The sequence below is a fragment of the Nannospalax galili genome, unplaced genomic scaffold (assembly GCF_000622305.1).
Source record: "Nannospalax galili isolate Female #2095 unplaced genomic scaffold, S.galili_v1.0 scaffold1594, whole genome shotgun sequence".
NCBI lineage: Eukaryota > Metazoa > Chordata > Mammalia > Rodentia > Spalacidae > Nannospalax > Nannospalax galili.
The window spans coordinates 182,358-193,568 of record NW_008334075.1 but is presented as its reverse complement, the minus strand read 5'-3'; the positions used below and the strand labels follow the sequence as shown (position 1 = coordinate 193,568).

At 39.6% G+C, this 11,211-nt stretch overlaps 1 protein-coding gene across 5 annotated transcripts in view; it reads left to right on the top strand.

Annotated features, from left to right (window-relative positions):
- Nucleotides 1–1,176: 1,176 nt before the first annotated feature.
- Mia2 (MIA SH3 domain ER export factor 2) overlaps nucleotides 1,177–11,211 on the top strand; it is a 119,447-nt gene continuing 109,412 nt past the window's right edge. For 2 of the 5 annotated variants that reach the window (XM_029561576.1, XM_029561575.1), the window contains exons 1-3: nucleotides 1,178–1,453; nucleotides 6,071–6,204; nucleotides 8,484–8,570. In XM_029561576.1, coding sequence (XP_029417436.1) covers nucleotides 1,339–1,453; nucleotides 6,071–6,204; nucleotides 8,484–8,570 — 336 coding nt within the window. In that variant the 5' untranslated portion in view covers nucleotides 1,178–1,338. Of the gene's footprint in view, nucleotides 1,454–6,070; nucleotides 6,205–8,483; nucleotides 8,571–11,211 lie in introns of all 5 variants that reach the window. The other 3 variants (XM_029561577.1, XM_029561573.1, XM_029561574.1) reach the window with 3 other exon arrangements.

Genomic DNA, 11,211 nt, shown 5'->3' with positions numbered 1-11,211 from the left:
GGTGGATCTCTGTGAGATTGAGATCAGCCTGGTCTACATAGTGAATCCAGGCCAGCTGGAGACCCTGTCTCAAAACAAAACAAACAAAAAATAAATAAAATAAAATAAAATAAAATAAAATCATGTATCTATGCACTCAGATAGTGTCTGGATCATAGAAAGTAGCTATGTTTCTTCTTTTTTTAAATTTACTATTTTTATTTTGTGTGCATGTATTGCTTGCATGTAGGTAAATGCACCCGTGTTGTGCAATGAATGCCTGTGAAGGGCAGAAGAGGCTGTCGGATCCCGTGGAACTGGAGTTACGGACAGTTACTAGCTGCCACGTGGGTGCTGGGATTCGAACCTGGGTCTTCTGCAGGAACAACCAGTGTTCTTAACCGCTGAGCCATCTCCCTGGCCCCAGAAAGTAGTTATGTTTTAACTATTGTTCTAACTGTATCTTCATACCTACCCTGAACACTAAAAAAAAAGAGATATATTTATGGTTTAATTTATATGTAAACATATATATAATGTTTACTTGTGTGTATGATATGTACCACATGCCACATGCATGCCTGGTGCCCACAGAGGCCAGAAGAGGGTGTGGAATTCTCTGGAGCTATAGTTACAGATGGTTGCTAGCTGCCACGTGGGTGCTGGGAATTGAACCAGGGTCCTCTGCAAGGGCAGCTAGTGCTCTTAACCACTAAGCCATCTCTCTAGTACCACATTTATTTACTTATTTATTTATTTAGTGTGTGTGTATGTGTGTGTGTGTGTGTGTGTGTGTGTGTGTGTGTGTGTGTGTAGGTCAGATTTCAACTTGTGGGCGTCTGTTTTTCTTTCCCCCATGTTCAGATCTTGAAGCTTTGAGGTAAGTGCCTTAGCCTGCTGGGCCATCTTGCTGGGCCTACGCTTTCTCTTTCGAAGTTAGAATTGGCATGAAGGTTTTGGTTTGTGCTTGTTGACTGATGTGCCTGAAGACTATGACAGAGACCAAATACCTTTTAGTGGAGGCTTGTTTAAGAACTGTCCTGTTGAATGTAAGGTGCCTTTAAGTGAGTCAGTTTCACATGGGCTACTTTATGACATTAGTCCAACACGAAAATCCCTGTTAATTATTAAACTCTTGTGTATTGTCTGATAACTGACAGTGCAGATTGAGAACAGAGTGTTAGTTCCTGAAGTTGAGCCTACACACCGACAGAAAAATGTAGCTTCGAAGGGGTTTTAAAAACACCAACCTTTTTCTCTTGTATTTACAGAAGAGAGTGTTTGCTGCTTTGGCTGGCAAGTCTGCAACCTAAACAAGTGTTTTAACACTGGTTTGGGATTCCTGGTGACTTGTTTGGCATGGCGGAGCTTAGTGTTCACACAATCCTTCTTTTGGCTATTTCTCTGGCAAAGTGTCTGGAAGGTCCAAAACTGCTGGCACCCCTTAAAAAATGTGGTGACTTGGAATGTGAAAGTAAGTTTTTTTCTTCTTCTCTTAAGTTGAGGTCCTAAAATCATATTCTTATTGTGGACCTGTGTGATAAAAATGAACATTATACAGCTTGATATAAAATAGGAATTCTAGAAGAAAAGCATTTTGTGATTGTGTTTAATATAAATGTAAAAAAGACAAAATTAAAGATTGCTATAGAAATACATCAGAAATGATATTAATCCATACATCAAAAACAAACTAGCCCAGCCCTTTTACTATATTTTTTAAAAGATAACTGAGTTGTATAAAAAGGTATCAGTTTGGTAATTCACTGTTTATAAAGTTTCTGCTTTTTAGTTTTTATTTTATAATCAGAACTTTGATTCTCCTGAGTTTTCCCCCAAAATGTTCTTATTTCAAAATCATGATTCATTATGTCTAAACTTTATCAAATGTTAATAATTTGTGTTAATTATGCAAAAATGCTAAAATCAGTGCTGGATATATAAATTTTATAACATTGAATATTAAGCTTTCTTAATTCTGTATGAGGAGAAATTAATTTTCATTTTATTAAGAACTTAACTTTTTGTTATTAAAATTATGGCATAAAATAATTATATCCTTATCCTAGAATTGCTGAAAATAAGTTCTGTCTTTACAGCATGAAAATTCTTTTTACTTTTGCAAAATATAAATTAAAATGAGGCAGAGGCAGGCGATCTCTGTGAGTTCAAGTCCAGCCTGGTCTACATAGTGAGCTCTAGGACAGCTGGGGTACAGGGAGACCCTGTCTCAAAAAAAAAAAAAAAAAAAAAAAGCAAGATTTGATTAAGTATAATCAATTCATAAATAACATTTTTATGAATAAGCTTTTCTTAACCTTTTGGAGAAGTCATTTAATATGAAAGACTTTGCTACGTGGTATTTTATAGTAACAAGCCTTTTTCTAATCACCAAAAAGATTTTAAAAATAGTATTTTTTATTTATTTGAGAATTTCATACATGTATACAATGTATTTTATTTTATCTTATTTTTTTAAAGATAATTCAACTTTTTTTGCCAGGCGTGGTGGCGCACGCCTTTAATCCCAGCACTTGGGAGGCAGAGGCAGGTGGATCCTCTGAGTTCAAGGCCAGCCTGGTCTACATAGTGAGTTCCAGGACAGCTGGGGCTACAGAGAGACCCTGTCTCAAAAAGACACAAAAAAGATAATTCAACTTTAAAAAAATATTTTATTTATTATTTTTATTTTATGTGTATGTGCGTATTGCCTGCATGTAGGTAAGTGCACCTGTGTCGTGCAATTCCGGAGGAGGACAGAAGAACCTGTCAGATCCCCTGGAACTGGAGTTATGGACAGTTGTCAGCTGCCTTGTGGGTGCTGGGATTTGAACCTGGGTCTTCTGCAAGAACAGTCAGTGTTCTTAACTGCTGCACTATCTCTCCAGCCCCTACAATGTGTTTTAATTGTATCCACTCCCCATTTCCCCCCTCCAACTCCATTCAAACTCCCTCCATCCCCCCACACCCCATGAAACATCCCAATTTTATGTGCTTTAAATTTTTTTTTTTTCTCTCCAACACCAATGTGCTGCCTATATGCCTTTGGGTGTGGCGCCATCCACTGGAGCATGCTCAACCTAGCTGGGGTCACAGCCCTCCTGAAAATGAGTCTTCTTCCCCAAAGCTGTCAGCTCCTCAGCTAAGGGTAGGGACTTGTGAGCACCCCCTCCATGCTGGAATGTTGACTGGCTGGATCTTGTGCAGGGCTTGTGTAGGCAACCACAGCCACTGTGAGTTCATGAGTGCAGCTGTCCTGACACGACCAGAAGATAGCGTTTCAAAATGTAAAATACAATTAGTTTAAACATAAATAGTAATATTTTTATGAGTAAACATTTTCTTAACCTTTTTCTGGCTTTTCAAGACAGGATCTTCCTATAGTCCCACCTGGCCTGGAGCTCACCATGTGGAGCAGGCTGGCCTCTGCCTGAGTAATGGAATTAAAGGCATGCAGCACCATGCCTGGATGGGTTTCTTAACCTTTTGAAGAAGTCATTTAATATGTAGTGAAGTTTCTTAGATGATATATATATAAATATATATTAATATATAAATATATAATATATAATATATTATATATATATATTTGGTCTTTTTTGAGACAGGGTCTCCCTGTAGCCCCAGCTGTCCTGGAACTCACTATGTAGACCAGGCTGGCCTTGAGCTCACAGAGATCTGCCTGCCTCTGCCTCACGAGTGCTGGGATTAAAGGTGCACGCCACCATGCCTGGATTTAGATATTTTTATAATAATCCTTTTCCCCTTTACATAATAACATTCGTATCTTTAAGGACCAACAGAATATTCACATTGATAGTGATGTGTTATAATATTTTAAGTCTTATTGAAGGACTTAATCAAAATGTTTTAAAATTTTGCACGTATCATTATAATAGTCACATGATATGTGTGTTACTTGGGGCACTGGAGGGCTTAGTCTGTCATATCATTTACTCATAGTTATTGAGGGCCTACTATGTGCTACTGTCTTCAGGGTGTATGTGTGTGAATACTATGAATTTTAAATGAAATAAAGTGAAATGCATTTCTCACTCTTCAGGAATATTTGTTTTACTTAATGACAAGACAGACGAAGATGAAACAATAAATAGTGATAGTACAGTTTGGACAAGGGGTCATCAGAGGAGGCTGGATTAGGGAAGACCTGGGGAGGAAGCAGGATGAGTTAGACATGAAGAGATGAGTTTTCTGGGCTGAGGGAGAAGCAGGGGAAGCAGCTTAGAGTAAGGAAGATGATGCTGCAGGGAGAACAACTGCAATGCAGACTGGGCAAACCTGGCAAATAGGACCAACCCTGCAAACCCTAACTAAAGGCTAATTCAGTAGAATGAAATGGGATTGTTCTTTATATAGCCTTGTTAAGGATTTAACAAAATGAAAATGTCATAACACCTGGGAATGTAATAGATCCCAGAAAGGAACTTACCACTTCCTTTCCTTCCCTACATGTTAGAGGATAATAGTGACGTGCTCCAAGCTTGATTGGAGCCCTGAATCTGCAAGGCAACAGGAGAGGCTGGAGAGCTCAGCAGTTAAGAGCACTGGCTGCTTTTGCAGAGGACCCAGCTTCACGTCCCAGCACTCACATGGCAGCTCACAAATGCCTATAACTCCAGTTCCAGGGAACCTGACTCTCTCTTCTGACCTCTATGGGCACAAGACACACTTGTGATATACATATATACATGCAAGCAAGCATTATATATATTAAAAAATCTAAAAAAGAAATAGGGAAGAGAGGGGCAGTGAGATGGCTCAGTGGATAAAGGTACTTACTACCAAGCCTAACTACCTGAGTTTGTTCCCTAGGAGCGACATATTTTATTGCTGGGCATGGTGGCACACGCCTTTAATCCCAGCACTTGGGAGGCAGAGGCAGGCGGATCTTTGTGAGTTCAAGGCCAGCCTGGTCTACATAGTGAGTTCCAGGACAGCTGGGGCTACAAGGAGACGCTGTCTCAAAAAAGAGTGCACCTGTGTCATGCAATGCCCATGGAGGACAGAAGAGGCCATTAGATCACCTGCAACTGGAGTTACAGACAGTTGTTAGCTGCCATGTGGGTGCTATGAATTGAACCCAGGTCTTCTGCAAGAACAGCCAGTGTTCTTAACTGCTGAGCCATCTCTCCAGCCCCCATAATAAAATGTTCTTAAATAGGAAAGTGGGACTAGATTATGGATAGCCTTTAATACTGTGCCAGAAAGTCTGGGCTAAGTCTATGTGCAGTGGAAAGTTTATTTTGTTTTTTCTTTTTTGTTGTTTTTGTTCTTAAATATTTTATTATTTTTGTTTTATGTGTGTAAGTGTATTGCCTGCATGTATGTAAGTGCACCATGTTGTACAATGACCGCAGAGGTCAGAAAAGGGTGTTAGATCCCCTGGATCTGGAGTTATAGATGGTTGTTAGCTGCCATGTGAGTGCTGGGAACCAGACCCAGGTCCTCTGCAAGAGCAGCCAGTGTTCTAAATTGCTGAGCCATCTCTCCAGCCTTCTCATACATATATATTTTGGGGTGGGGCATCTTTTTGCCACAGTGTCTTCTGTAGCCCCAGCTGGCCGGGAACTATGTTGACCAGGCTGACCTTGATCTCACATAGATCTACCTGCCTCTGACTCCCAAGTGCTGGGATTAAAGGTGTATACCACCACACCTGGCTTATTTGTTTTATGAGAACATAAATAATATAAATAAATTATCATTTCAAACTTGGTTATTACTTCTGAGAAAGGATCTTATTGTGTAAGCCCAGGCTGGTCTCAAACTCTTCAGGATCTTCCTGCCTCAGCCTTCTGAGTGCTGGGATTACAAGTGTGAACCATCAGGCCCAGATGTCATTTCAAAATTTAAAGGGTGGATTGGAGGGAGGTAAAATGAGTGGAAGAGCCAAGTGTGGTGCATCTCAGTACCTGGGAGAAGCTGAGGCAGGGGGATTTTCAGTTTGAAGTCAGCCTGGGTTACATAACAATACCTTGTTTATGAATAATTAATTGACTAATTAATCAGAAGGAGGAGCAATAACATTTTAATTTAAAGTATGTGTGTTTTTCTTTACACATTTATGTAGCTTTAATCTGCAGAGTTTTAGCCATGAGTGATTACACAGGACCTGACTGCCGATACTTGAACTTCACTAAGGAAGAAGAGATATTTGTTTATGTTAAACTCGCAGGAGAGAGAGAAGATTTGTGGGCAGGAAGTGTAAGTATCTAGTTTTAATAACTGAATGCAGACAATGACTAATTTGCACAAGGATAGTTACTTCTTGTCTTTAAAGACACAGTTATCTAACAATTTCAAAGTACTGTATAAATACTTTTAAAACCTTAAGCGAACTAAAAAATAGTCACATTCTGTGGTATCCTAAAGTTCCTATAAAATGGGTTTTGGGGAAGACAGCTTGGGATGGAGAACTAAGAGAATGCCTTGAAATTGGTTTTTACACAGCATACATAGTTTTAAGGCTTAGAGTTCATATTTATTTAGAAAGATTTTAGGAATGCTGATATATATTATAGCAACCGCATCCATTTCTCTGTGCTATCAATGATCAAGTTTGAGAGACACTGGGAAGTTAGTTGATCAGATTTCGAGGCATATTTAAACAAAGAAAGGGCTGAGTTGTTCCTGGAGATCAGCAGAAAGCTTGGTAGCCTGGGGAAGCACAGTATGTGAATTTTCCATAGAAAATAAAATAACAACTGGGGGATCTTTTAATTTGCTCAAAATATAAGAAGCCTGAATCATCTCTCTGAACATACATAAATAAGAAAACTATGATTCACATTTTCAGTTGAAAAGGTGTATGTTTCTGAATTGTATTGTTTTATGATAACAGCATACAATAAGTGATTTTATTCCTGATCTGAATACGCATGACCAACCAGATAGATTTATACATTATTCCCATATTATGTACTCATTAGATTCCTCCCATACATAGCATCTGTACTCACTGTTTGAGTGATCAATTTATTTATTTTTAGAGAGTTTCATGTAGCCCAAGCTGGCCACAAACTTCCTATGTAGCTGAGAATGATCTTGAACTCCTGATGCTGTTGACTCTTGCCATTTTTGGTGTGTACCACCACACTGCTTGAAGGAGAAGATTATATCTGAAACCTTGGTTTTTCCATCAGGGAATGTATTACTGAACCTTTGTCACTGGCCATATTTGCTTTCTGCTCTGCGACTTTCACGATTCCTTACTATTTAGTATGACTTAAAAATGCCAGTATATGTTTTGAATGCATTACAGGAATCTGATACAGGTATAAGAAAGCTAACATAATACATGTCACAAGAGGCAAAGAAAACAACCCCTTTTTGGTTTACTAAGTATGACAATAATAGTTACACACAAAACAATTTTTAACTGGTAAAGCCAGAGTGAAGTCTCAGGTACCCTTAGTTTGGTGCATTGCAGTCTGATGGCTTCTGGGCCTTTTGGCTAAGATTGAGTGTTGATGCTTTGTCTGTGCTTATGATTATTTAAGGAAAAATGCTGTGGACTCATAGGCTATTGGTATTCAAATAGTTGCCACTGAAGAGTAACTGGAGAACTACAAGAATCATACTTAATGTAGGATGGTGTTGAATCAGAAGACAAGCGCTTGAGCGATGCCTTTACTCATGTGCTGGAACTGGGTCAGAAGAATCTCTGTTGTTACCAAGTGAGCTCCAGAAAAGCTTCACAGAACCATCCTCCTGAGGGACACACAGACCCTGATAAATCCTCCTGAGAGTTTAAATCTCTTCCTCAGCGTGACATCTTGAAAATGAGTTTGTGGACAGCTCTGTCTTCCTTAGCTGTCAACTCCATTGATTGCTTTTTGATATCCAAGGTCTAAAAGCATGAATCTGATGAACCTCAGCAAAGCAAGTACTTAGAGAATGGAGGAAGGGATGGAGGGAGGAAAGAAGAGAGAATGAATATGAGTTTATAGTATTGTTTTCATCCTGAAGATTGTAGTAGTGGCATTTTACATTGTAGCTCATTGTACCTTTGACTTAATGCTATTCTTTCGGATAACATTGGAGCAGTCTCAGTCATCTTCTCCTTGCTGTTGTTTGTTTGGTACTGGGGATTGAACCCAGGGCCTCAGGCACACTAGGCAAGCACTCTACCACTGAGCTATCTCTCTAGCCTTTACTCATGATCCTTCAAATGGCATGTAGTAGCTGATTAATGTTTTGTGAATATATATGTATGTGCCAAGGTCACAAGGCAAAATTAGGCTCAATAGTCTTTCCTGATGACTGTTTTTTTTTTTTCTTTTGCCTTTTTGAGACAGGGTCTTTTATAGCCACAGCTGTCCTGGAACTCCCTATGTAGACCAGGCTGGCCTTGAACTCACAGATCTGCCTGCCTCTGCCGCTGCCTCCTGAGTGCTGGGATTAAAAGCATGTGCCACTACACCTGGCCTCTGATGACTATTCAATTACTCTTCCTTGGTAATCTTTGTTTTTCATTTTGATAGAAAGGAAAGGACTTCGGATTTTTCCCTAGAGATGCAGTCCAGATCGAAGAGGTGTTCATATCTGAAGAAGTTGAAGTAGCAACTAAAGTGAGCAAACTCATCTTCAACTATTAATTGATTTAAAAAGTTCTTGGTGAAATGCTTTCCTCTATATAAATGTCCATTGATTGTGTACCTTATATACTGAATGTAAAAAAAAATACTTGGCATAAGAACTTATTCTGGCTGGATATGATTGTACACACCTTTAATTCTAGTACTTAGGAGGCAGAGGCAGGTGGATCTCTGAGTTCAAAGCTAGCATGGTCTACATAGAGTTCCAGGTCAGCCAGGGCTACACAGTGAGACCCTGTTTCAAAAAAAACAAACCAAAAACCAAAACAAAAACTTGTTCTTGGAATAATTTGAATATGTGAATAAAATTAGATAAAACAAAATTGATGACATAAAGTTTTTGCTTTTGAAACAATTAACAGATAGGCAATACAGTACAGTGGTTAAAAGCGTAATTTCGAGCTGGGTGTGGTAGTGCACGCCATTAAACCTAGCACTCTGGAAGCAGAGGCAGGCAAATCTCTGTGAGTTCAAGGCCAGCCTGGACTACATAGTGAAGTAAGTTCCAGGCTACAGGGAGACCCTGTCTCAAACAGACAAAGAAAAAAGGCATGACTTCTAGAGAGAGAAAGTATTTAAAGCCTGTCTCAACTGTTGACTAGCTATTCAGTACTGTATGCCTAAGTTTTATTATCTGAAAAATAGGAGCCGTGAGTTTAACATAGTGCTACCTCAAATTGACTGAGGAAAAAGTGAACATATGAAATGAACACAGACCAGCACTTAGTAAGTGCTGTGTGCCACATATAGTTACTAATACTATTGTTCTACTAGGACCAAAGGTTATTTCTACCACATACCTAGGCCTCTTATCTGTATAACCTCTTTGGCTGTTGGAAGTGATATTTTAATATATAAACTTGATTTGCCAATTTATTTCAGATTCCAATTTAATTCAATTTAACACGAGTAAGGTCAGCATAAAATGAGCCTGTTCGCTTCAACAAATTTCCATTGTTGGCTGTGGGATTACCTCTCCATTGTTGGCTGTGGGATTACCGCTCCATTGCAAAATACTTGGTCCTGTCAGTTCTGTCTCTATAATGTGTCTGTGGCACACTGCATTCTCTGTGTTTCCTCTCTTACCATACCTCTAATCCCAGGCAACCAGCTCTCTTTTTAACAAGTTATTTTATTATTATTATGTGTATGTACATGATGTATGGGGAGGGAGCACATGTGTCATGGTGCCCTTGTGGAGGTCAGTGAACAACTTTGTGGAACCCTTTCTCTCCTTCCACGTTTATATGGGTTCCAGGGATTGAACTCAGGCCACCAGCCTTACATAACAAATGCCTTTATTCACTGAGCCCTCTCACAGGCTGGGCCACATCATCATTTGACTGAAATACTATAGCTTTCTAACTGATTTGTCTCTGTTTTGCCCTTTTCTAATCTGTTCTCCAAACAGCAATAGGTTTGTAAAAACAAAAACAAAAAAATCAGGCCATAGCATTCCTTGGGTTACATCCCTTTCATGGCTTTTCATTGGACCTGGAATAATGCCCAGACTCCTTCCCTGGCCTCACAGGCCCAGTGATCTGCCCCTGGTCCTGCCCTCTTGTTCCTGTCTTGTGTCACTCCCCTCTCAGAGGCCACACCTCTGGGCAGACTGACCTTTGAATTGTTGTTATAATGTACCAGTTCCTTCCAGCTCAGGGCCTGGAACAGGATCCTCTGTTTAGGAAAATTTCCCCAGTGTCATTGCTTGACTAGTTTCTTCTTATCCTTTAGGTCACAGCTTAAACATTAGCACTTCTCAGGAAACTTTTGGGGGAGCATTTCCCTAGATTGTGGTGATGATAACACAAGTGTACTTGTCTAAACTCACCAAATTAGATAGTTATGTGCATTTTTTTGTACATCATTTATTCCGTAGGTAGTAGGAGGTGGGGAGTATGATTACTTTTAAAAACCAGCGGGGTGAGGGAGCTGCTGAAGAGACAGTGCAATCAAGACCTTCCAGAGAACTGGAGTTCAATGCCCAGTACCCACATGGCAGCCCACAATTGTCTGTAACTCTAGTTCCAGATATTCTGATGGCCTTTCTGGCCTCAGCAGGCAGGTGAACATACATGCAAGCAAAACATGCATATACATAAAATAAAAATAAATAAATCTTTTAAAAGTAAAACAAAACAAAACAAAACCCAAAATGGGGGTTGGTAAGATGGCTCAACTAGTAAAGAGCTTGCCTTGAAGCCTGATGACCTGAGTTGGATCCTTGTAAAGATGGAAGGAGAGAACAAACTTCACAATGTTGTCCTCTGATCGCCAATGTATACAATGGTATGCACATGCTTACACACATGTATCATACACACACACAATAACAATGGTAAAATAAAAAATAAATGAAAAATGAACAACAAAATAACAAAACATGGCCGGGCGTGGTGGCGCACGCCTGTAGTCCCAGCACTTGGGAGGCCGAGACAGGTGGATCTCTGTGAGTTCAAGGCCAGCCTGGTCTACATAGTCAGTTCCAGGACAGCTGGAACTACAGGGAGACCCTGTCTCAAAAAGGCCAAAAAAAAAAAATAACAAAACATGAAAATCTAGTGCCTCAGAGAGGTCTTTTGTGATGATTCTAAAACGATTATTGCTTTTTACT